This window comes from Peromyscus maniculatus, chromosome 10, assembly GCF_049852395.1.
Source record: "Peromyscus maniculatus bairdii isolate BWxNUB_F1_BW_parent chromosome 10, HU_Pman_BW_mat_3.1, whole genome shotgun sequence".
NCBI classification, from domain to species: domain Eukaryota; kingdom Metazoa; phylum Chordata; class Mammalia; order Rodentia; family Cricetidae; genus Peromyscus; species Peromyscus maniculatus.
In genome coordinates, this window is record NC_134861.1 from 94,529,710 (window position 1) to 94,557,147 (window position 27,438).

The following is a 27,438-nucleotide window of genomic DNA, read 5'->3' on the forward strand; positions in this document are numbered from 1 at the left end:
GAAAAAATATCTAAGAAAATTGACATCTACCAGCACAAGACCTCAAAGACACCAGCTAAGGCAAGACAAGTGTACCCACAGTCCTTATGAAACATGACCACATGCTCTCAGGGAGTGTTTTCAGAAAATGATGTCCATGGCCAGAAGTCAGGATAAACACAGCAAAGAATATTTTCACCAGGCTACAAGCTTTGAGGGCTGAAAGTCCCTGTGAAGACTCTCACACCTAAATACAATCTGTGAGAAGCAAATGGTTCTTCAGGTAGAACCGTCAGCAACAGAACACCTTCACCCCATAAAAAAGTTCAATTAAAGATGGATTATGTGTGAAGAATGAGGGGGAAAAGCCTTTCAAACAAAACTCTATTTGTGGTGCACTTCCCACAGCCACGAAGTGACGTGGGCATGAGATTTAGAAAACATGTGACACCGAGGAGGGGCTGCAGGCAGACGACAGACAGCCGTGGTCAGCAGTGCCGACTCCGAACCAGGCGACCCCAGTGTTCCCAGGGGCTGAAATGAACACAGTCCTGGGACTATCCATCTTCCGCACCCCACTGCATTGTGGAGATTCTGCATAGACCACCGGTTACTCCCACTTCTAAGGAGGCTCTCATCCTGTGTCTTTACATGGTACAGATGATCTCAGTGGATGAGAACTGGCACAAAAACGTGACTTGATGCTTAGTTTTGAAAATTCAGTTACATATTAAGACAATATTTATGATGTCCCGGCAAACCATTTTATAAAAACTATTTACCAGAACAGAGAGGTTCTAAGATTCATATGATCGCTCAGAATAGTATCGAAGGTAAATTGCTAAAACTTTCATATTTTTGCTTTCTGAGAAGGGTCTCACTAGGGAGCCTAGGCTGTCCTTGAACTCGCAATCCTGCTGTAGCTCTGGAGTCATGCCCGGATGACGGGCGGGCAACACTAGTCCTGGTTTTGAACTAAAACGTCTTCATGTTGTTTGATATGTAAGTGATGTCTCTATTGTAAATGCCTCTCTCAAGTGTTACATTCGTATTGCAACTCAATACAGATGCTTTGAAAGACAATTAGTCCAGTGCGCTTTGACTTTCCGACCTGAAGCACATCCTGAAGAACAGCGTGCATGCACATACCTGAGATTCCACTCCCCAACAGACACATGTAATTAACATGTTTGTGGCACCCGAGTAAGAATGTTTATAGTGGTTTTATTTGGAGCTCCCTCTAGCTGGAAACTTCCATGTGTCTACCAACAATAATATAAATAAGCAAATGTTCATTTGACATAACACTGTCTAGTCATGACAACAAGCTGCTGTATGCAGAACATGAACATCTCATCTCAAACGTTAAAAAACCGTGAGCGGTAAGAGGTCAGACTAAAAAGAAAGAAGAAAGGAGATGAGCTTGGAGTTTAGAGACAGGAAAGTGGTAATATATGCATTTTAAAATCTAAAAATAAACACAGAATTACCCAATAGCACATCAGCTGCAAGCAAATGGTCCATCACGCTATCCAAAATGTGCGTCTGGAATTCTTTCTGCTGAGTTCTTGTAGATCTTTCGGGGGAAGCCTATGTATTAAAACAATACACACTAGAATCAGAAGGAAACCTAACTACACAAAGATGGGTCCCACCTGATGAGAGCAGCCAGTGCTGGTGAACGCAAGTGTCTCACCACTTCTCAGTACTTCATTTTATTAAAAACACAAAAACGTTTCTAGTTCCAGAAGGATTTATGGTGACTCATCATTATAGGAATTTAGTCTTCTGACTCTTTCAAGTGATGATGAAATTTACATTTGTTACTGGCCCTAGCTGCCTAGTTCAAATGGTCTTGGTAGGACTCAGAGCAGCCAAACTTTGAAGGAACTTGAGATTTTATGAATTCAGGCATCACAGTGTCTTTCCAAGTAATTCACTAGAGTGTTCTTATGTGCTTTGGTATATACATTTTATGTCATCTGTCTGGCAAATGCCACTTGAAATAGAGACAAAGTGTGACTGTTGGCTTCTGTCAACTTGACACAAACCCCGAGTCGTTTTGGAAGAGATACTCTCAATGGAGGAAATGCCCCGACCAGGCTGACCTGTGAGCAAGCCTGTAGCCTATAGGTCATTTTCTTGATTAATGATTGATGTGGGCAGGCCTAGCTTCTGTGGACTGTGCCATCCCCGGACAGGTGGCCCTGGTTGTATAAGAAAGCAGGCAGAGCAAGGCTGGTCTATGTTTCCCGTCTGTCTGCAAACCACCAATAGTGTGCCTCTGCCTGCAGACACAAATCAAGAACATTACGACAGCTGGAACTGTTCATCGTGGGTCAGGGCCTGGCGTTCCAGGACCACAAAAGGATCCCTAGTGCCTGGCCACCTGGAAGATAGGTTAGGTACCTGGACTGCCTCCCTGACAGCCAACAGTGGAGTTCAGCTAAGCTTCTGCCTCAGTGTCACACCCGACCCTTCCATGTGAACAGGGAGTCTGAGTGTCACACTCAACCCTTCCATGTGAACAGGGAATGAGTGTCACACTCAACCCTTCCATGTGAACAGGGAGTCTGAGTGTCACACTCAACCCATGTGAACAGGGAGTCTGAGTGTCACACTCGACCCTTCCATGTGAACAGGGAGTCTGAGTGTCACACTCGACCCTTCCATGTGAACAGGAGTCTCTGAGTGTCACACTCAACCCTTCCATGTGAACAGGAGTCTGAGTGTCACACTCAACCCTTCCATGTGAGCAGGGAGTCTGAGTGTCACACTCAACCCTTCCATATGAACAGGGAACCTGGGCACCATGTCACACCCAAACCATTCTATATGAATGGGAATCTCTTAGTTTTAGAGATCACTATAGAGAATAAACCCACACGATCCTTTGGCAGATATAATCAAGAAAGCACGTTCTCCTGTGACAAAACTAACACTCATACGACTCTAGAGAGTGTGGGTCACAGTGGCCAGATGAAATATTAGTGGGTTCAAGGCCCTCCCTGCACGCAGGGAAGCAATAAATATACAGCTCTGCTTTTGAATCCCTCCAAAGATAGACTTCATAATTAGAAGATTAAGAATCATCTTTTAAAGGAAGGTATGGAAAATAGTAATATTAACTAACCTGTTTTTATATACACACACACACGTATATTATATAAGTGTGTAAAGTTCTTTATTGTAGCAAGTTACTTTCATTTACATGTATGTTCATGTGGGCCATGTATGGTGCCTGAGCTTGCTCTCCATCTCTGGCTTTTAAAAACAAGCTTCAGCCTTTCTAGTTAAGATGGTGTTGTATCGCCCTGTTGGGCAGGGATGTAATTAAGAGTTAAGTGAGTAAGAAGTACTCAGCACACCAAGAGCCTCGGCCACCTGTTACTGGAGATGAGGACAGGAAAACCTGCCTATAGCTGTAAAGAGTTTAGCATCTACCTGGGGCTTCAATCTGACACTGCTGTGGTTCCCAGACTACAATCCTAACACTCAGCTCTCTAGTCCAAAAGGTACAACTGTACATACCCATGATGAGAACCATACTTGAGGTTGACACAGGGAGATGAAGCACTTCCTGCTTACATAACAAACAAACCAGAAGTCCTTAAGTTATTCACGACTAATTACGTAGTTGTCAGTGTGCTTAGAAGCTTAAGAAATGCTCTCACTGGCCAGGCATACTCGCCCATTCCTTTTTACTGTATGTTAATTTTTGAGGCATTTATCCTTTCTTGCACATTTCTGCTGAATACCATCTTGTCATTTGTTTTCCGTTTCTAGGTTTTTCACCCTAGATGCTAAAGTACTGACCATCTCTCTTCTTGAGCTGTTTGTTTATTTGTTTGTTTGTTTGTTCAACACTGAGCTCTATCACCAGGCTCCATTATGGAGCATCCCCATGGAGTTCTATCACTGATCACCACTGAGCTTCATCACCAGGCTTTATCACGGAGCGCTCACCAAACTCTATCACTGATCTCCATCACAGAGGGACAAGTTCTATCAGGCAGATTTTAATCATGTGGTTTACTGCTGACACATTATTCTCTCTGTCAATTTTAAACACTTGTGGTCTTGGTTAAGATGCTTCTAAATTCCTTAAGTGACCTTTTAACTGGCCAAACGGAGATGTTTTCACAGGAGTGCAGTAAACACCTTCCATGGTTTTGAAGTTGCAATTAAAAAGTTAACTGCAGTAGCCACTAGAGGGAGCAGGGAAATCTGCTTTGTTTGTCAAGCTGAGAGCAAGCACATGACATATTCCCATCACCCCCTTTGAGGAGAGCAGACCCCACACATCCTAACCTCACACCTTGCACAGCGAGGACTCTGGCACCCTTCACAAGAACCAGGCAAGGGATGAGTCACGTAGCTTCTCTCTCTCTGATCCGTTTTCTTTAGTGATGTCAGCAGATGACTATTTGGTTTGGGTCATTTGACACTGTTGTTTAGAATCGAGACCACAGCCCTGTACAGTCTACCACAGAGGGACACGCCCAACTCTAGATGAACTTCTGAAAGTGGCTTTTAGGGATGGTCCCCATCTACAGCCAGCAGCGAAACCACTCCAGCTGCAGAGTCTCATTTTCTCCTGGGCCACTGACTCCTCTCACTCACCACAGGAGGGACAACCAGGAGCTGCGGCCATTGGGGAGGTCACTGGGTGTGTGCTGAGTATCTTCTATGTGCGACAGCATGCTGTAAGATGCACTGGACAGTGGCAGGAATAGGTGGCAGTGTGACTGACTGAAGTTAGGAGGTGAGGAAAACCGCCAGTGTTTTGAATGTCTAGAGGGGCTGCACACACACACTGCTGCCTGTGAGCTGAATCCAGCCTGCGTCTGCTTCGCAGATAACATTCTACAGGAGCATAGCCCTAATCATTGCATCCTGCCTTTTCTCTGGAGAGTTCTGTCCACAGTAAAATGGCACAGATGAAGAGCTGTGGCACAAACTTGAAGGAAGTGTTAATTGCCGGGCGGTGGTGACGCCTTTAATCCCAGTACTCGAGAGGCAGAGGCAGGCGGATCTCTGTGAGTTCGAGGCTAGCCTGGGCTACAGAATGAGATCCAGAAAGGCGCAAAGCTACACAGAGAAACTTTGTCTTGAAAAATGGAAAAGAAAAAAAAAGGTGTTAATTGGCCCTTATTGGAAAAGTTTGCCATAGGAAAAAAGGTGATAAAGGACTAAAGGAGAAACATGCTTAAGAGAAGGGGGGAAAAATGGAACAAAGTAACAGAATCCAAGATACATGTAGCATTAAAAACCATCTACGTTCTCATTTTTGCCTATACATTATCTAGAAGAATTAGAAGTCTAAAAGTCTTCTGCATAGAACTTAATTGGTTATTAACGTTCTCATTATAAAAACAATGCAAGCAAATGGTATGTACATGTCTTTGTCTTTACCTCCAACAAAAGATCAATTAGTGGAGTTTGCTTGCTGGCAGGGGTGAGGCAGAGGTTGTCGATCATTAAGACTCGCATGAAGTCAAAAACGAACTTTTTAGCTGGGTGGTTGGTCAAATACGTCTTGGTGCCCACATTGCAGTACTCTGACTGGCTCCTGTTCATTCCTGTGTCTGCGGCGAAAGCTTTGAACTCTTCTGCTGGAGATCCGACCTCATCATCAAGATCTGTCACCTAACGGAGGGGACAGGTGCAATCTCATTAGAGCGGATGTTAGCACCTCACTTTCATGTTTGCTAAGACAGCAAGACACAACTGCAGCGGTGACATCCAAAGCAGAGCCACCTCCCCAAGCCTTGGCTTCCCATCCAGCTACTCAGCTCAGGGCTGCACTCTTCAGGCTTTGCCTTCAAGGCAGCAAGTAATCTGGCGCTATGCCATGCCACTCGACACTTCTGAGACCATTAGTAATGTATCTGCTTTATGGGATCATAAACACTTCAGATAGATGAAGCCATACCACGAGGACGGCTGTACCTGCATATCAGAAGCTAGCTACTGAAAAGCCAAATGTCACAGGTCAGAGAAGAATCTATATAAGGGTGACCACTAAGGGTTGATCTTTTTTTTTTTTTTATTTTGCAGGTGAAGAAAATGTAAATAAGCAAAATAGCAACAAGTTTCAGCCAAGCCAGAAAGAGATATAGACAAATTCTAGATGTTGACAAAGAGATGGTAAGGCAGTGTTTTAAGTTATATATGCATGCACACATCCATACACACACACATACTCACACATGTATACACACACATGCACACACACAGACACACACTTTTTAAACCAAACCAAGGGATTCTAAAACTATAAGCCAGCCAGAGTGTTAAGGTTATGGGTCATCTGTCTGTCTCTCCTTATAGGTCTGAAATGAGCACTTTACATTTCTATAATGTAAAATTGATATGAAGAAGGAAGTTTACTTCAGTCCCTGCAATACATGATAGGAACGAGAATTATGAACTCTCCCTTTGGGTCTGTTTGAAAAGACAGAAATATTAGTACTATGTCTGATTATAGACTGATATTTTCTTGTTAAGTTAGTACAGAATAAAAGGTTGAGCAATGTTAAAAAAGTTGAGCAGAAGAATCACATTCATTTTATCAGTTATGAACAAAATCAACTCTCTAAATCACTTTAGCAATTAAATCCAGCAAACACCTACTGTCTAAAATAAAAAAGGAAGCAGTTTGGCTTGGCTAGAGTCCTGTGACCGCTACAGAGCAGTTTCTAAGCACACAGCCAGCATCTCACGGAACGGCATGTAACAGTAGCTGCCTGGCTGGGGCAGCAGCAAGGGGCTTGGAAGAGCTGGAGACAGGAAGCAGAAACACAGCCCGCGGCGCTCTTAGGGAGAGCACAAGGACTGTGTGGAGAGCTCTGACAGCAGTGACAGAGACCTGGCACAGCACGTGACAGACAGGTGAGCCTGTCAGGGGCGCAGGAAACCAAACGCCTCTTTTCCGCCAGCTGACCACTCCTCCTCCTTCCTTACCATCTCTGAGTAAGGGCGGATGTTGAAGGGGAAGACGGTGGCTGCCAAGGCACACAGGAAGTCAGGGCTCATCCACATGGAGGCAAGGTCTGGAACGTTGTGGTACAAGTATCTGAAAAACTGCATCAGGGTCACCGGATACTCTCGGAGCCACGACCCCTCTTCTTCTGACTGCCACGGCTAACAGGGCAGAGAAGAACAACAGCGTTAGAGACGGATCCTTCCACAGGGGCTTACGCTGGGCTGGGTGCAAACATCTGCAAGCTGGCTCTCGGGAAGCGGAGGGAGAAAGATCAGGAGTTAAGGTCATCCTCAGCTACACAGAGAAATTAAGGTTAGCCTGGGCTACATGAGACCTTGTCTCAAATTAAAGAAGGGGGATTTACTATTTATTATTTTTCTTACACTGCACACATCAATGATCCAAAACCTCATAAATCATACACAAGCAAAGATTTTTGTGCAAACACGTAAACAAATCTAATAGCCGGAAGGACAACCACACCCTTAGAAACTGTCCCCAGCTCTCTCCACAGCTCAACTAAGAACAGTTGGTGTTATCAACATGAACACGGTCTGCATCACAGTAGCTCTTTGCCTTCACTGGTCCTGAGCATCCTGTCAGGAAATCGGGAGTAAATGATGAAGATGCGGACGTCATTTTCTCCCTGTGAACCTGACACGAAGGCACAGTACCATACCTGGTACAACACCTGGAAGCACCAGATGGCAAACACTCGGGGATCAGTGAAGAACATGTGCATATATAAGTGTTTGAGAACTACGTATTTCCTGAGACCAGTCCTGAAAGGCTTCTTCCTTAACATGGACTTTTACATTTGTTTATGGACCAGCAGCAAAGGAAACACCCCCCAATGTTTGGTTCTTAGACGAGAATCATCAGATATGTATGATTTCAGGGATCTATCTAGGTTAGCATTTTCTCTTAACGCACAGTTCTAAGCTGTGTAATGAGCTACACCACCATTCTCAGTGCGCCTGTGAGACAGACAGGAGTGGAGTTTGTCATTCTTGCAATTACTATTCTTCCCTAAGTTCAAAGTAATTAGAGCAGAAAAGTGTAAAGGAAAATAAAATTTGTTCTGTTAATGTTTTAACATCTAAATGAGAATAACTTCAGAATCTCAATGAGTAGCCATATCATATATACAAGATACTATGATTATATATGTGTATCTATTACTATATATCTTATGTTGGTGATATTAGTTGATACTTATGATAATCTAAGTATTTTGTGTATATGTTACTTCATGAAACCCTCACAACAACCCTATGAGGTAAATGTTATCACCAGATGTTTAAACATAAGAAATAGTGGCAGACAGAAGCTATCACATCTGGAATACCAGGAGTGGGACCCTCATTTCCAGAGTCTGTGGTTTCCGGTCTCTGGAAGTGCTGGGGATCAAACCCCACCTCACACTTGGCGGGCTGATATTCTACCACTGAGCCACACTCCCAGCCTCTAACCTGTGGTCTTAACTACACTGTCTGTCCATACCTTAGAGGTTAAGAAAATAGGGTGGGGTCTGGAGCCACGGGGAAACAGACAGCCACGGTAAATTAGAACGAGCTTTCTCTGTAAGGCAGCCGACATCACACAGGGCTGTGGGATGCCAGCCCTCTATAACTCACTGAATTCAGCATGCTGCGCAGCATCCCCAGCAGTAAGAAAGCAGATTCTGTGCACACATTGTGGATGGAAGAGACCACTGTTCCGCTGGAGGCAGGAACTCCAAAGATAAAGGTCCAGATGGAATCCAAGTCAAACTGTAGACCAAATGGGCAACAATCAGTCACCAGTCATTTTTTCCCCTGGAGACCCTTAGACATTCTAATATTCTCACATTTCATTGAAACTACTTTTATTTTAACTGAGTAATGACTAACATCACTAGTAACCTCCATTCTATACGTCGAAACTTGGTAAATATTGTATGTACCATTATCCATCTCAGTCAGAACCTACACTTTCAATAATAGTCTATTCCTTTTTTTCTAGACAAAATATGGCCCCAACCTTCCATGGTAATTAGCAACAAGATGAAATTATAAATGTGATAAGTCTTAAGCAAGATGTTTGTAGGAGCACAATGACCTCACTCCCCAGACTCAGCAATGACTCAAAGTTATGTTACTTATGAGTAAGATTTGACAAAATAAGTGGATGATGAGATTGACTGAGATCAGCTTTACATAATACTTATGACTATGGTGCCATGTGATTCAAAAGGACCTGGAAAACCAAATTCCACATAGCATAAATCTAAGAGTACTGCTTAGGAGATTTCATGGAAAAGGTTTGGTCAAATATTAAAACTGTTTTGAATATCATTTGGTGTTGGATGGAAGCAAAGTTGAATTTAAAAGCTAAAGTAAGTCTTTATGAAGCCACAGATATAAGCTATATGTAGACAATTTTAATAGTCTTCAATGACAACTCAAATAAATCATTGCTGGTTTCCTGAAAATGTAGATGCTATATATCACTACAGAATTAAGAATATTTTTCAAATCAATACTGGTACCTACTCATTTGTGTGTGTGTGTGTGTGTGTGTGTGTGTGTGTGTGTGTGTGTGTGTGTGTGTGTGTTTGCACACAAAATAAGCAGATGTGTGTGGAGACCCAAGATTGATGTCTGGTATCTCCCCTTGATCACTTTCTATCTTTCACTTTTACGTTTTAGACAAAGTCTCCTCATTGAACCTGAGGTTTACCAATTTGGCTCGAGAGGGTCAATGAGCCCGGGGGTTGCCCATTCCCCTGCTCAGGGCTGGGGTCCTGAGGATGTACAGCCATTGTGGCTTTTTATTGGGGTTCTGGGAATCTGAACCCAGGTCCTCAAGCTTACACATCAAGTGCTACACAGACTCAAGCCACCTCCCCAGGCCCCCTTCACCTGTAGTTATCTGGAATGAAATCATATTTCTAGGTAAAGTTGGACTACTCAAAACAACCCTTGAGATCATCATTAATGTCACCCAAAGCCCTCATGCATAGATAATCGTTCAGAGCAACCAGAAAGAGAAGAAGGTATTAACAGTGACAAAGGATGACGTTTTAGGAAAATTACCTAACAAATTTTCAGGGTTTTGAAATTCCCAAATTAAACTTTAAATGCACGAAGTAAAAGAATCGATAGGTTTCACAGTGACACCTTACTAGGTAGTTCCTACCTGGCAACCCTGCTTACATCGGCTGCTGGTGACAGGCACACTGACCTGCAGGTTCTCAGGCAGCTCACTCACAGGCTGCTGCAGAAACAGGGCCATGAGGAGGAAATAGAGGGCAGGGACATTCGTGTGCTTAGGAAGGAAAGACTGAAGGACCAGAAAACCAGGAAAGTGGCAGGCCTCCCGGTTAATCTCCCTGACCGTGGATCTCCCTCCGGCGCTCCTGCCCACATTGAATCCTAAAAGGAGGGAGGAAGAGAGTTAGGAAATGTCACGGTGCCACTTTAACAAGAAACCAGCGACGCTGAGGGGGTGACACACTTGTCCTGTGCTCACACAAGGAAAGCCAGCCAGTGGCCAGCGGCTGACCCCATCTTCAGTCAGTCCCGTTTCCCTTCAGTGCATCTTCCCAGGGGGATACAGGTTCTGAGAGAGGGCTGGGACAACCAGAGACAAGTCTACAAGTGCTTCTCACAGTGAAACGAGCGCTACTCTTTACAAGAGTGACTTCAAAACAGCTCTGACGTCCCTGCTCATGCTTCCAAAAGAATTAAGTGAAATTGGTAAAAAGCAATTAATACTTTTCATTAATACATGTCCTATGTCCCACGCAACCTAAGTCAGAAGCTCATTTTTGAGTAAAAGGGGGACCTGTAGGGCCCTGGCCCCCTTTTGGGTAACTGTTGCCTTGCTTGCTGACCTTGACCTTGATATCCTCCCTATGCTAATTCCCTGCCGGGTTCCATCCTCCTGAATGCTTAAGGGAAGTTCCTTGTCTGTGTATGCTGCATAATGGGTGTTAACAGCTTAGATGTAAGATTGTAAAACATCAGTAACAAACTTCTGCCCTCCGGGGTCCTCCCCTTGCGCTGTAAGCCTGTATTTAAGACCTCCTCTCTCCTTTAATAAATGGCATTAGGCATTGAAAAAAAAAAAAAACCAAGTTGCAACGCAGTAACCAGACTTCATGGGAAAATCCATGACAGCCAGCCAGACCTCCTCCAAGAATATAGAAAGCGTTCAACATTATGTAAAACCCTGTAACAATGCAGGGTTTTTTTCTTTTGTTCTTTCTCTGTTGTAGAATATTATTTTAAGGTGTGTTACTTTTGTTTATATTGCATTTGTTTAACTCTATGAAGCTGTGATACTTTGTCTAAAACACCTGATGGTCTAATAAAGAAATGAATGGCCAATAAAAAAAAAATACATGTCCTTAAAAAAAAAAACATATACTTCTTAACCTTAAGTTATATACAGATTCAGACTTAAGGCTAAATGAAGAAAAAAATGCCTTCCTTATACAACACAGTCTGCCCACTGTTCTCCACAAGCTGAGTGGGCTGGCAGATCCATGCCCACTGTGGCTGTGTTCTCCACAAGCAGAGAGGGCTGGCAGATCCATGCCCACTGTGGCTGTGTTCTCCACAAGCAGAGAGGGCTGGCAGATCCATGCCCACTGTGGCTGTGTTCTCCACAAGCAGAGTGGGCCACCCACCATCCTCCGAAACTTTGCCAGGAGAGAGCGGCTGATGTGTCTAAGACCATATGTGTATCTGGGAATTTTGTCTCCACAGGAGTCCTTGATCACACAGGGGTTTCAGACACAACTCAAATGTGGTCCTTTACCACTGCATCCCTAGTGGAGAGCTCAGTGCAGAGTGAATGTCAGTCAAGAGTTCAACAGACATCTTCTGTGAACAAAGCCCGTAGATGAGTGACTGACTTTCACTCCGAAGCTATTAAAATTTCCAATGGAGATTCACATTTTTCCAGTTTTGTTCAAAGACGAAGAATAATTATTATTTAACACAATAAGAACAATTTATTTCTAATGTCTAGGTTGCTTTTAAGTATATGTATCTTAACCAGTTGCTCAGTGTGACTGAATTAATTGTCTGAAATATCCTCTCATGAAGAAAAATTTATATAGCAATTTACCACTCTCTTGCATACATCATTTCATTTCTGAATCACAATGATCATGTGACTTAGACCCTGCCATACATATCTGAGTCAATGGGGCGCACATTCTGACATGGCCCAACTGTGTGACTGATGTCTGCCCTGTGTTTTCGCCTTTTAGTCTGTGAGATATGGACAATACATTTACATATCATCCAGTCACTGTGCAAACCACACAAGCCACATGGCGAGTGTAGTGACTGACGCCGTAAGTGTGGAATGCACACTACCGCTTTTAGCAGTCACTTCTACTATAACTTGCTAAGTATTGAGTTCAAGGCCAAAGAAGGTTGTGTGTAACAATAAAAGCACAACCAGGTCTCTGCGCTTTCACATCTAGAATCCTATCTCTGGCTTTAGTTTGAATCTGGAAGAGTGTTAAGTTTTTCTTTTTTTGTTATTAAAATTCACAACTCCTAATGGCTATGATATAAACCGGAGTGCACACGCTTACACAACATTTAAAGACAGAGGACTGAAGTCTCGTACCTAGCACAGTTCCTATCTTATTAGTCAGCACAGAATCTGTCTGCTCCAGCCATCCTCCACCACTGAGGCCTTCTTTAAACTTGATGAGGATGGACTGGTTACTCAGCAGGACAACAAGGATCCTCAAGGCGGCTGTCACTGTAGTGGGATGCAAGTGTTCTTCCATGAATATCATGATCCAGTCAAAACCCAGTGTCCTGACCAGCTCTTCACAAGCCCTGTGCAAAGACAGATGGGGCCAAAGGAAGGAAATCAGCTTCAGGAACTCAGATTTCAAATTAGAAAAGTGACGGAGCCTCATTTTTTGAGATGCTATCAATTTCAGGGTTAAAGTCAATCCTCTGAAGTCTGTGGACGTCTCTTCCTGTTTGACAGGACTATCAGTTCTTTTTCTTTCTTTCTTTTTTGATTTTTTTTTTTTTTTTTGAGAAAGCGTATCACTATATAGTCCCGGCTGTCTCTGTAGACCAGGCTGGCCTCAAACTCAGAGATCCGCCTGCCTCTGCCTCCCAAGTGCTGGGATCAAAGGTGTGCGCCACCACACCTGGCTAGGACTATCAATTCTAAAAAGGTTTCACTTACTGCAAGTTAATGCTTGTCTTTTCTTTCGATGTATGAATGAGTTTTAGCAAGATGTCTAGAAGTCTGTTCCTCAAAAGTATAAGGTTAGCAGACACAAGACCTCCAAACTCCTCTTCTGCTCCTAAAAGAGAGATAAACACATCAAATACCCCAGGGATAGAGGATAAAATACCCAATCCAGTTCCTTGAAATCATGAAAACAAAACCTTTTAGGGAACATTTTCTTTACAAGTGATTTCCACTCTAGCAGACACAAGAAGATGAACCAGATAAAAAATTCTCTTTAGAACCACGACAACTGTTCATTTATACCGCCAACATTATCAAAAGTAGTGACTGCAGACTTGACTCCTCTTTTATGGTTTAACTAACATTCCCCTCTCTTCCTCAATAGGAGGAAGCCATCACTTAAAACTACAGGCATCAGAACAATTATTCCCACAGAACCCCAGTTTGCCAGGCAGGCCCTCCACTTTCTCTTCCTTTCAAGATGGAGGTAAATGCAGCAGTGTGAACTGGAGTTCCCAGAACAGCTGACACCCAGGTTAAAGCTTCAATGTACCTGATGACCTTCCTAATTATGAAGACTTGGGATGTTGCAGAGCCAGACCCCGGCGGCCTCAGGCCACCCTAAGCTTGCTTGCCACCTCTGTGTCTGACCTAAGCTCTCTGTGCCACCCAGTAAAACCTCCTGAAATAAATTAACTCAGCAGACCGCTAGCTCTCACCAGCTACAGTTAAGAGAACATCAAGATGACATCAGATCCGATCGAGGACGGTTTCCTGCTCTGTTGGATCCTGCTACCCAATGTTTCCACCAGCACACTGGAGAAACTCTACTTAATTTTGTTCTGTAACTATAAAACTCCAGGAAGTCATTCTATGTTGAAACATGCTATGTGGGCCAACCTGAACCTAGGCCATGGTCACTCATTATTGGCTCAAAAATAAACTCTCTCTGAGTCTCTCTGAGATGAGAGCCATATTTAGTGTTAAGACTAGATTTTAAAGTTTGAAAATGGGAATCATTAGTTTATTCAACAGTAACAATACACGAAGCAAAAGTTAGAATTGTACAGCTCAGAACAGAGTCAAAGTCTACCCAAAATCACAAAAGAAACTGGACAAAAGCAGGGTAAGACAGGCTCAGAGGCCCCCAGTGGAGTGTCCCAGAAGGCCAGGGCTGGAGCGTCATTAGTCCACAGTGCCAGGCATACTGCACCTCAGGAAAGCTGTGTGGCTGTCACTACCACGCTTCCATTTCTGCTAGCACTTGGGCCCACCTGAACTCACTGTGGTTTTATGGTTCTACTTGCTTGGACCATGGACTACTCTAAACTTTAGACTGTCTTTTAAAATGTGGATTTAGCTGGGTATAGTCACACATGCCTTTAAACTAGCACTCTAGAGGCAGAGGCAGGCTGATGTCTGTGAGTTCAAGACCAGTCTCATCTACATAGTGAGTTCCAGGCCACTCAAGGCTACACAGTGGGGGAAAAAAAAGTGAATTTAGCTGGGTACAGTGGTGCATGACTTCAGAGGCTCCCTGGTTTATGTACAAGGTTAGGTTACCCAAAGATATAAAGTGAGAGACCCTGACCCCCACATACCCCAGACATAAAGGGAATTTACTGCTGTATTCATTATGAAGCTTTAGGTTCACAAACGGGGACTTAGGACCCCCTATTCCAAGTGGCAAACACCAACAGTTAGAGGGCTAGCAAAATCAAACCTGAGACCTTAAGCTGCCGTAAGAATCACTTCTTAGAAGTGGACAATATTATGCAGAAAATTAAAACTCTCTCAAAATCCTTACTATTTTTTATTTGACTTTGTATTAATTATGCCTCCCCTGATTTTCAAATATAGTTTATAACACTGAGCTCTATCTGAAAAAAGCTCCATTTGAAAGAAGCTCCCAGACTGTTGTTTTTCCACAGCTCATAACCCCATCACTTACTGTTTATGTTAGTTTACACTAATTTTATCAATGTTTGGCATCATTTCACCCAAGCTATTTTTTGGTAGGTGTGTATCCTGAATACTACTTGAAAAAAATGTGTTTTTTTGAATATCATATCATATCATATCATATCATATTTAGTACAATTTTATGGTGAACAAATAATGACTATCATCCACAAACTTTATTACTTCAAATGGCACAAAGTGATGAGGCCAGGCTAATCAACTTGGCTTCTCAACAGAAAATTAGCTAATTGTATAGTCTTAGGGCAGCACTCACCATCAAGGACTTATAACACTTCTGTGATTATTGAATCAAATGGCTATAAAATATGTGGGAAATAGAGAATTATTTTTCCTGCATCATTTGTATAATTGGAATAAACATATATTTTCAACAATTTTTGAAGCATTTTCACTTTCTAATCAATATTTCTTCAGCAGATATTAATGCAGAGCTTAAAAATAATGCTTGAACATGGCATATTAAGTTAAAAGTTTATATTTCCCCTTCCTATGGAGATCTGTTCTGATGTACCAGGGATAGGTGTGGGGTTAGGGGAGAGACAGGACCCAATATGGGAGGATCAAATGGGGAGGGGAAGGTGGAAAGGGATAGGAGAGAGAATACAGAGAGGGACAGCTAAAACAAATGGGTCATATGAAACCTAATATGGCAGAAGCTTCTTAAAATACATACATAGAGGAAATCTAAATTGGAATCACCAAAAGCCAGGAAACAAAGGCCCAACTAGCCATCTCTCCACACCAAGTGAAACCTACAGCACTGGGAATGGGTCATAGTGAACAAGCTGTTTGCCAAAGTTGCATGGAAAGCCTCAAACACTCCGGGAAGTTGCCAAGGATACCCATTGCTCTCCACACACTAGTGGTAAGTAAGGCTCAAGACAACACCTGCACACCTCACTGAGCACGGAGAAGTCAAGCTGGTGTCTACCCTGACCCTTCATGGTACAGGAAGGTCCTCTGCACACAAAGCAGGAGAGAGGTATCCTCCTTTTAGCTATAAGCCCTGTGATCTAAAATGGTGACCCGACGGCAAGATACGCTGATGCAATAGTGGCAGAAATGTCGTGGAAGTAACCAACCACTACTGCCTGGATCGAAGGATCACTCTATGAGATGGTAGCCCTGCCCGACACTGCTTGCACCCAAGCAAGAGAACCTGAGACTCGACAGGCCATGGACTAAGGGGAAAACCAAATACTACTACTGTGCTGCTAAAGGCGCACAGCAGTGAAAGGACTCCTGACATTCTTTAAACTCATAGATCAGTATTATATATATATATATATATATATATATATATATATATATATATATATTATATATGATATATATTATAATATATATTATATATTATATACTGATATATGAACTCATACTATAGGTCAGCCACCATTAGAGAACAAAGACAGAGATAACAACTGAACAATGTGCAGAGACCAGGGGGCCTTGGAATACTCAGTTCTAAACAGTTCAACTCCCTCCCCTCAGGATTCAGGGAATTCTGGGAAAGAGAAGGTAGAAAGAGAGTGAGAACCAGAGGGGATGTAGGACATCAAGAAAACAAGACCTTCTTAGACATAACAAGACTGACATACATATGAACTCAATTGTGGCCGTGTGCACAGGGCTGGCATGGGTCTGAGCCAGATGGGGTTCAAGTGCTGAGAGGAGAAACCGATACAACCCCCATGTCAACCCAGAGGCATTCCAACCGATAAGTGATCGCAAAGGAAAATTAGTTCTTTCCAACCGTCTCCCTGGGGAAACACACCACACTTAAGGGCGGGTCCTATGTCAGGCAGCAGACGGCCCACACAAGACGAAGCCAAGGGTACTGTATATTTGGAGGGTTTCGTCCCGCAAGGCTTCGTCTGGGCACTTGTTGTTTGTTCCTTACAATTCTGTTTCCACCAAAGACAGATCAAGGTGGTTCCAAATGAAGCGGCAGCAGGGACCAGCAGGAGCGGTATGCTCTAGTCCCGAGTCTGTCAGCGGAAGGCTGTGGTCTGTAGCGTTTCAGTCTCTCAATCTGTCTGTCCTCTGAACACTGAGGTTACACCACTTTCTCTTATGATTCTCTTCTGTACGTTTGTAAGAAATAAGACTCATGCATGTGATAGATTTTCCAATTATATAATAAGGCCATAACAATGCTGCACAAAGACTATCCTCTCAGTATCAGTGGGGTGGGGGAAGATATTTCTCTCAAGGACCACTGAAGACTATAGTCAAAAAGCTACAGAGAATGAGGACACTAGTGATATGGACGTAATTTTTAAAATGAAGTGATTTCAATTACACCAGAAGAGGACGGCCATGAATCTGAAAGGGGAAAGCTTCCGTGCCTTTTACATGTGGTAGGCCACCACACCACACTCCGGCACACCGCACAGATTTAACGTAAGATAGACATACCAGTAAAAGACCCCAGAAAGTAACATGAAGGGGAATGTAACGCAACATTTTCACATATAATTCAGTCCAATTTGTGTCATATTAGGGCAGAGGACTTAGCTGATCATTTTCTTTGCTCAACTCACCTACATCGGGTTTCTCTTCATTATTAATTTCCATAACCACAAATTTCTCACAAACTGCGAAGGTTGGCAACGTAGAAGAAATGAACTGGCCAAACCTGAAAATAAAGCAGAAAATAAAAAGTTTCATCTTTCTTTTCCCTAACTCACAAAATACAAAGAAATGAGAAAACAAACCCACATATGCATTGTTTTGATTTCTTTGGCTCATTCGGTGATGGTATTGTTTGCTTCCTCTTGCCCACAGCTAATGACATCGACACAACAAGGTCTCTGAAATCTAAGAATCCAGGTTTTCGGAAGTGTGAGCTCTTTAGTGCACTAAGCCACGTGGCCTAAACAAGCTCAACAGCGTGACTGGCCAAGTTAAAATGCTCTGCTGATCTGTATGAATCCTTTCCAGCCGAGGGATGGAGAAGATGGGTTTTAGAAATGCAGGGTAGGTTATACATATGTGTTTGTGTGCATGCATGTGCATATGTACACACACACACACACACACACACACACACACACTGAATTTTTAACAATGTGACCAGTAGCTTAAGTTCCCTGGGCCCTTGTTCATTTACAAAGGAAGTGGAAAAGTTAATAATTTAAAGGTTGAAAACTTAAAACAACTTTCTGCGGACTCCATGAAGGAAAAGCTCTGAATTTCCCTTATGCTAAAAGAAATTATTGCCCATGGCACACGTGTTCAACTGTGTGTGTGTGTGTGTGTGTGTGTGTGTGTGTGTGTGTGTAGGTGTGAGTAGGCTAGAGAATGACGCTGGCTGTCCTACCTTGTCATCCTCTGCCTTCCTCATTTGAGGCAGGGTCTCTTCCTGAGCCTGGTGCTCCTGGGTGGCAGCTGGTCGAGCAGCCAGCCAGCACCAGTGACCCTTCTGTCTCTGTTCCCACCTCGATGGGGCCCAGGCCCCGCTGGCTGGCTATGTGGGGCTAACTCAGCTCATCACAGTTGCAGAGCAAGTGCTCTGACCCATGGAGCCACCTCTTCAGTCACTCAGATGATGCTCAAATCACAGAAGCCATTCAAGTACTCAACAACAAAGTATCATCTGTTCATGAGTGACAGAGACCCAAGAGAAAGGCGGAAGGCCGTGCGCATGTGTGTGACATACACCCTTGAGAACCAGCAGGCCTTGAGAGGAAGGACAGGGACTGACAAGTCCTATCCTGAAAACTTGGGTATCTATCTAGGGCAGCCAATGTTTCCGGCTGCTTCCCACGCCCCTTCCCACGCCTTACTTGCAGGATACTGACATTACAGTTGTCACCGAGCACAGGGACCACAAGGACCCGTTCCATCCCACTCATCTCATCTCAACCTCACTGGCGATTTCCGCCAGACCCACCTGAGCAGATCGTTGCTATTGGGGAAGCCCTGCAGCAGGAAGCTCAGCACGTTACTAATAGCAGCAATGGTCGGCTGGGACAGGGACATGTCTCGGAGAGTCAGGAGCAGCTTGGGGATTAGCTGAAATTCCCTCATTAACTTGGCATTCTTGGAGGCCTCACTGTAAGAGGAAGACGATTAATTCATCGTAAGAGCATCTCTTTCATAACTGAACAGCCAGCTATGTGAATATTAAGTATACCTGGACTCTGTCAGTAGTTCAATAAAGTGCTCAAATAAAGACAGATGAAGTTCATATGGTGCATGGAGCCAGACCTGTAACAAAATATGAACAACAGGATATTTAAGCTTGAACATGCCCCACGGTCAGTACAAGAGAATCAAGTACAGCACATGGAACATACTTTAGTTACACAATTAACTAGATACAGCAGAAAGTGGAGGAGGAAACTCAATCACTATAAACAGACCCAAGGAGAAAAAAATGGAAGTAGCATGCTTGTAAAATCTATTATAAATAGTCTATGTGTCACAGAAAGGCGAACATGATCAATGACATTTTTAAAGTGCAGAAAAATGAAGATGGCCAACTAGAAGTGTATTTCCTACAAAAGCATCTTTAAAGAAAAAGAAAAAAGGAGAAACCCCTCTTCAGATAGTAGCACTCATTGCCAGCAGACCTTGATTATATGCATGTTAAAAAGCAATCCAGGTACAGAATGGACTCCAGATTCACAAATAGAGATTATGTTGTCTGGCTGGAGAGAAGGCTCAGCTATTAAAAGCCCTTGCTGCTCTTCAGAGGACACAACTTAGTTCCAGCACCCACACCAAATGGTACATAACTGCCCGGAACTGCAGCGCCAGGGCCCTGGAACCCTGTTCTGGTCTTCTTGGGTACTGCACACAGGCACATATAGAATTACATAACAAATAAAAATAAAATCTTAAAAGAAGATAAAGAGTTGTAAAGATGATCCATCCGGGCAAATGAAAAGTTTTCTTTTGAAATGCATTTAAAAAAAACCTGATCATTTAAAGTGAAAATAATATAAACTATTTTGGAGATTATAAAACAGAAAACAAGCACAAAAACAAGGAAAGACAGGAAAGAGGAAATGGACATAGTATAATAATCTTCAAAGAAAAACCACATTATTTTAGATTCTAGAAAAATATCAAAGAAAATGTTTGTATGCTGGTATGATTATTTTACTAAATTTGTAAAATGGTTGTTTTTAAAAGAGGGAGGAATTATTTATAGACTATTTGTGGCTTAGTAATAAGAGATGCTCTAGGAAGCCAGAAGTATAAAGGTATTCTCAGATGGAGCCAGAATTTGGTATTCAACTAAATTTATGTTTGTATATTAAATGTTAATCACAAATTTGAAACCAGAGGAAATTCCTGGAGGAAACACGGTCCAGCAGGCTTCCCTGGTCTTCTGAGGTCTGCCGCCCTCTGCAGCCTTTTAACTTGGATCTTTCACAACTACTTATTTATTTCTCTGTTTTTCTCTTCTAATGGACTAGTGGCCTAGAGACATGGGCTGTGTGCTTTAGTTTTTGTTTTCAGGTCTTTAGTAACTAAAGTAGTGCTTGGGTAAATCAAAGGGGAGTCAGGTAAGGTAGCACACACCTTTAATCCCGGCAATCGGGAGGCAGAGGCAGGAGGATCTTCATGACTTTGAGGCCGGCCTGGTCTACATAGTAATCTCCAGGCCAGCCAGAGTTATACAGTGAGACCTTGTCTTAAATAATAATGATGGTGACCATCATCATCTTCAAAGCCATCTGAGAACTAGAACTTTGAAAACTGAGAAATGTCTATTTTATTGTGCGGAAAAGGGGAGACTCTACAGATTGCTGAAGATGTGAAGTAATTATGTCTCTATAAAAGAATGAGACCTCCAAAGGTGGGCAGCACAGCCTAGGGAAGGACAGAAGTGACAGTTATCCTGTGCATGTGAGGAGAGCTGGTGAGGTCCTGTTAGGATGCGGTGGAGGCCGAGAGGGCAGACGCTGCACAAAGGGAGAGCGGAATCTTCAGGATTTCATGGCAGACTGTTTATAGACGGGGGGAAGGAAGAAGCTGACTGCATTATTGCAATCCTAAGGAACAGGGACTTGTTAACAGCACTGGAAGGTAGATGGATGTGCTAATTTGGGGCAAGGATGTCAAGTTCAGCCGAGGCATTGCTAGGCTACAACAATGTGAACACTGAGCAAGAAGTCAGAATGAAGTCTTGAAGTGAGACGCCAAAGTTAGAGACAGACGTGACAGTGACCGTGAACTCCAGAGACCAAGCTGTGGGGTCAAGTGAGAGCCCAAGGAAGATAAAGGAACAAAGAAAGCCGAGAGGTGACAGTCTTGTCATGAAAATGTCACGGAGACAGTGAGAGGGATAAAGGGACCAGGGTGGTGATGCCTGAGAGCTGGCAAAGGATGGAGGAGCCGCAGGAGCAGAGCAATTACACGTGCTGAATGTGTAATTGCCATCATTAGGTCCCGTTACCCCCCTGTGTGGGACAGACACAAAGATGTAGACAGACAGGCTCTTCATGCATGATGCCCAGATGTAGACAGACAGGCTCTTCATGCATGATGCCCAGAGATCCCATTGCCAAGGGATGTCACGTGAACATTCAGTGCACAGTGACTAAAGGTGACATGATGGGGAAGATCAGCCAGCACAGGGGGTGGGCATGCTGGAGGGACAGAGAAAGTAAGACAGAAGAAGTGAAAACCTCCAAGTTTAGGGAAAACATTCTTTTACTATGTAGCTGCTAATAATCCAGATTACACGTTTAGATTCTCCTGACTGTGGAAAAGTTTCTTGCAGAAGAGCTTAATGGGAACGCTTCCCGCCTGTATCGCCTGCTGCAGTAGAAATGGGCAGTTTCGGGGCATATATTAAGCATTTAATTTCTGTAACATTTGTAGAACAGGATGTATTTGGAGAAAAGGAAACAATTATTTTCTTATGTTTTACTAACTGATATTGATATGATCATAAAATTACACAATTTCAGACACATATCTTTGAGATAAAGCAGTTTAACTCTCTCGTAGTAGAGGAAAATAAATACATCCACCAAGTTTCTATTACCAGTTATTGTGTATACTTACTTCAAAATCGCAAAGCAGGTCCTGGAAAGCAGTGGAATTGGGAATGATGGACGTCTCATGGCCGCTGTCCACAGTCCCCACCAAGGAAAAGGTCAGATGGAGGATGTGGCTGTTGAGAAGGGAGCGTTTCTTTTTCAGCAGCATTGCCAGCAACTGGAAGAACAACAGATCAGGCCTGCTGTAGACCATCCCTCCGATCGCAGCACACGCACCGGAACTAGTCAACGGGTTAATTCTCTGATGGCTTCATGACCTCAAGGCATCATGGCAGGAGAGGCCTCGCTGGGTGAAATGAGCAACGGGGGATGGACCCGGAAAGACAGTCCACAGTCCCTTCCTGTTTCCTGGCTGTACGAGACGAGCAATTCTCCTCAGGGACATGCCCCCCACCCCGATGTCCTATTTTACAGCAGGCCAATAGTTACAGAGCAAACAAATTGTGGACCACACTTCAATATCACAAGGCAAAGAAAGCATTCCCGCCTTTATGTCGTCTTTTTCCCCCCTCAGGGAGAGCGACAAAACCTCAACACCCTGACTAGCAGAGACTCGATTTTGCCTCAAATATTTATTTTGAATTGTTTCACTTGAGTCCTTTCTGCCCCACAGACTACACAGCTGAGCACGTGCCTATCTTACAACTCCGTTTGAACCGTCAGGGACAGCAGTGCATGCTCACTGATTGTGGTTTTGCACACTTGGAGGAAATAAGAGAGCTAAAGATGAAGGCGTATGAAGGGGGGAAGCCACAAAGAAAATGGGAAGAGCTTGATGGATCTCCAACCCTGAGTCTCTCCAGGCAGGAGCTAATACGTCCAATTTCACTTCATTCCCCTTTGTGTGAAGAGAAAGATCATCCAAGAAAGCAAGCAGTGATCTGACTATGGTTGGCTTTCTCTGTCCACGGCTTTTAAACACACAGATTAAGTCAAACAGAGATCAAAACATCCTCTTTAAAAACTTTGTACAGACATTCCCCCTACTTCTCCCGTAACCACTGCACTATACAATAACTGTAGCACAGCAGTCACGTTGTATTAGGAGTGAGAAACATCTCAGATGAGTTCAGCACACGAGTAGGTACACCTAGGTTACGTGAAAGAGCAACATGATTTGATGAGATGTGTGTGAGACGAGGGGAGACCTGGAAACGTTCCACAGGACAGTGAGGGTCCAGTGCCTCATACGCATCAGAGCTGGCTGAGATAATGCGGTCACAGAAGACGTGAGACAAAGTGAAAGAAGCGAACCTGAGAAACCAAAATTAAATAGAGCCACGTATTCTTCTCACTTGATGAATTACTTTTTATACATGCCAGTGGCTTTTAAGTTTACTTGGACAATATAATTCTTCCATTTTATCAAATATGACTAATGAAAATTCGATAATTTGGTGTGAAGTGAAGCGAGGAAAGCCTATGGTTACCAACCTGATAGCCCTTGATTCTCTCCATCTCCTTACTGGCTAGTGGGTTACTCTTGACCACACAAACCAGGGCCTTGACTGCGGCATATAACCCTTCCACGTCGGAGGCCATGGCCACCAGGCCGAGGATGGCGGCAGCTCCTCCAATGTACTGCAAAGTAGTGGCCACAGGCTTGGGGACGAATGTTCTTACTCCTGATTAAAGAGAGAGTGAAAAATTAAAATAAGTGTTAATGGGTTGAGAGTAGATATCAATTATCTAGTCCACGGCGCTGGGCGAGAGCCTGCCTAGAAACACAGAGGTCACAGGAATGCAATGTGAGGTAAGAAAGATCCTTACTCGTTTCCCCTGGGACATACTTGGGGAAACTCTGGATGGAGTGCAGTGGTGACACTATGGTATTTGAAGCATTTATTAATGTTCTGAGTGAATGGTATTTGCCTGCTCTTTAGGACTGAGGTTTTAAAATATAGAACTAGAGGCTAAAGGGTGGCTCAGTGGTTAAGAGTGCAGTCTATGCTTCTAGAGGGCCTGAGCTCAATTCTTAGCCCGCATACACCAGTTCCAGGGGATCCAATATGTTTGTGCCTGAACATATGTGCACTTCACCACCTGTACATACACATAATTAAAAATAAAAAAAAAGTCTTTAAAAATAAAAGTATTTTCGAGCTCTAGTCCCTATTACTAAGAAGAATGGATGAAGATCATTTGAGCCCAGGGTTCTGAGATCAGTCACATTATAAAATATATAGGGAGTCATTATTTTATACTGAGCTAAAATTGAATATGATACATATAAGTGTATGTGCGCGTATACACACACACACACACACACACACACACACACACACACACACACACACACTTCAAATGAAATGACGTCGTATGGGATGACCATACTCCTTCCTCCCTCACACTATCTAACAAACCCTCACTTAGTATCAGGCATGGGAAACCTTTCAAGGTGTTGGTGAGTCCACTGGGAGATTCCGAAAACAATACAGCTATTGCCACGGCTCCTGCCTCCCTGTTGCTAAAGACACCACACACACTTGGAAGGTTTGAGCTGGAACTGACCCAAACACCCGCTTCTTGAGGACTATTTCTCATAGTCCTAGAGGGGACGCCCAAGCTGCTAAGGGGGGAAAGGGTCCTAGCCAGGTGTGGCCCCTGTGATCCATTGCAGCGACCAACAGGGCGAGCTCTCCCTGAAGTGCTGCCTAGCCGATTACACACGGCTGGTGAGGCCAGCGATCAGAGGCGGATCTTGCCGTGGCACTTTCCTGAGCCAGTGTAGTCCTAACTGCAGTCCACGTACTCCTCTTTATACACACAGATGAGTGTAGATCTCACTCCTCACCAGTTTCTTTTTGCAGCAGCAAGAGACCATATGGAAAGGCACCACTGGTCAAAATGCAGATCAACTGGCCATGCGGTACCCAGCCCAACTGCTGCATCTCTCAGGGGACATAGTGGAAGGAAGGATGGGAAGAGACAGAAGAGTCAGCAGATCAGGAAGTCTGCTATGTCCCTTAGAAGTGGCAGAGAAACCATGTTCATGAAATCTCCCTAAAGACCTGAACAATCCCAACAAAGGTTGAGATCCTAATGTATCTAGAAGAAAAATCTCACTGGGCCTCACCCCTTGATAAAGAGTGACAGGCAATTATCAGCTGCTGAGACAGGAAGAACTAGGCTTCACCAGAGACAAGCTCTCTGATTGGTTACCCAATACCAAGTGGTTCGCCTTAAAGACATATGCACGCAAGTCAGCTGAACAGACTCGGTAGGCTGTGTTTGTACGTTGATTCATTTCTATGAATATGTAACGACAATGGCGAGTAAAGAACAGGCTATGAATGTAGGAAGTGGGGAGGCAGGGCCCTGAGACAGGAGAGGGGTAGGAGGGGGAGAGAAATGACGTAATAATATTTTAATTAAATAAAAAGGAAAAGGCTAATATAAATATACCCACAAATGAACATGAACTTAATGTTTACGGCTTTGCAGAGCCTGCAAGTACATTTTAATACATGAGAACCCTGGATTTTGAAAACTACTATCTAAGGCTATCAGGGCAAGTGTTATTCATAGGGGAAAAAAACTGAAGCGTAAAGAGGTTAAATGCCGGGCCTGAGTCACTGAGCGGGAGGGCAGGGACTGGACCCTGGTCTGCGGAGGCTTCGCTCATCACCTGCCACCACACCACACTGTGCTGGGGTGCTGGAAGGAACGTTAAACAGCAGTCCCGAAAGCAGTGCTCCTAAAGTATCTGCTGAGTCGGATAATGTGCTTTATCAAGCAGGGAACTGTTTTAATAATGCATTATTAGCTCAAAAGCAAAGCACAGTCAGGATGTGGCAAGCATGGAACACTAACGACTGCAGAGACTGATTAAACACAGGAGTTGGCCCAGCAAAAACGCTGGTCACTCTCAAAAGGAACCAGCATCACGCACAAATCTGCACGTACGCACTTCTAAAGTCTGGGTGGCCTGACTGGATTGTCTTAGATCCTGCCTAACCACAGACTCCAACTCTAAGACAGACCGTGTGGAGCTCTAGCAGACGCAGCTCTGAGGTTCCTTCAGCTGGACAGTCTACACCCCGAAGCTCCTCCTCTTTGCTCTTTCTGCTGCTGTTTGGAGGCACTGGGGATCGGACCCACGGCTTCTTGCGTGACAGGGATGGGCTCTGCCATGGGGCTACAATGTTCTTTTAGCTCATTTCTAAGTAACAGAAAGACGCACGAGCAAAACCAGCACTGAACGATAATCAATGCTTTGATTTCCACACCTGTTTCCGCACGCGACCTGCAGTTTGTACAGAAGCGCGCGAGGTTGCGTGAGAGCTCATAATTTTTAAATCTGATTAGGATGTGGGACTCATTCGTAACATGGCAGGAACATTACAGGTCAAGTGCTTTAAGAAATAAACTTAAAACATCTCCCCCGCTTTATATGAAGGAAATAAATGCAAATTTGAAAGCAAGTAAAGACTATGAAACAAGAACGACAATGTACTCACCCAAGTAGCCAATGAGAGTGGCCCCAATTGTGCGCGCTGGCCCGTTGAGATGGCCCGCGGCATTGTGAACCAGCTTGACCGGGGTGGCGTTCTCGTGGGAGGAAATGCCTAACTGGAAACAGGAAAGGAGAAGAATGTGATCAGAGACGGAGGCCTGGCAGTGTGACGCCTCCCCTTTCAGGACAGGTAACTAACCCTCCTTTCTCCTGCCTACTGGAAAGTGTGAGCATTCTCTATAATTTTTCCTTTTAATTGGGCAAGTACTTTCCGAAGTGTGAAATTTCATAAAAGTAATTTTAAATGCAGTCTACAGAGATAAAGATGGCCGAGATATTTGAGTTTTCCTGAACGAACCTCCCTGTGGCGTGGAGGCTGGCCATCATTCGGTGCCTTGCAGACAAATACTGTTGATGATTCAGTTTTATTCTAGATCCAATTAGCTTCAAATAAAATTTCCAAGATTAGAGATGAAACGTGACTACATAAAAAATATCTTACACACAGACTAGGCTCTTCTGCCATAGAGCCAGAATCATAGAGATATCTCTCCCCCCCCCCCTTTTTTTAAATTTTATTTGCTTAAACTTTAACATCAGTTAAAAAAAAGAAGAAGTCTATGTGGTGATCCCAGCCTAAAGTTTCAGTATCTGAGAGGCTAAGGCTGGACGACGGCCAGGTCAAGATGGATGTGGGTGGGCTACATAGTGAGAATCTACCTCAGAGAGCCACAAACTAACCAGCCAACCACATCACTTACCAAACCAGAAATTGTGTTCTTTACTGT

The 27,438-nt window shown here is 43.7% G+C and overlaps 1 protein-coding gene across 13 annotated transcripts in view; it reads right to left on the reverse strand.

The window, feature by feature from the left end:
- The window catches only part of Wdfy3 (WD repeat and FYVE domain containing 3), a 253,981-nt gene that overhangs the window by 64,810 nt on the left and 161,733 nt on the right, over positions 1-27,438 (reverse strand). For 11 of the 13 annotated variants that reach the window (XM_076546791.1, XM_076546794.1, XM_076546795.1 and 8 more), the window contains 13 exons: positions 26,655-26,766; positions 23,629-23,819; positions 22,199-22,351; positions 19,311-19,384; positions 19,068-19,229; positions 17,716-17,810; positions 13,181-13,301; positions 12,599-12,816; positions 10,148-10,383; positions 8,605-8,739; positions 6,946-7,125; positions 5,395-5,628; positions 1,470-1,569 (listed from right to left, as the gene is read on the reverse strand). In XM_076546791.1, the coding sequence (XP_076402906.1) occupies positions 1,470-1,569; positions 5,395-5,628; positions 6,946-7,125; positions 8,605-8,739; positions 10,148-10,383; positions 12,599-12,816; positions 13,181-13,301; positions 17,716-17,810; positions 19,068-19,229; positions 19,311-19,384; positions 22,199-22,351; positions 23,629-23,819; positions 26,655-26,766 (2,011 nt within the window). The remainder of the gene's footprint in view (positions 1-1,469; positions 1,570-5,394; positions 5,629-6,945; positions 7,126-8,604; positions 8,740-10,147; positions 10,384-12,598; positions 12,817-13,180; positions 13,302-17,715; positions 17,811-19,067; positions 19,230-19,310; positions 19,385-22,198; positions 22,352-23,628; positions 23,820-26,654; positions 26,767-27,438) is intronic. The other 2 variants (XM_076546789.1, XM_076546785.1) reach the window with 1 other exon arrangement.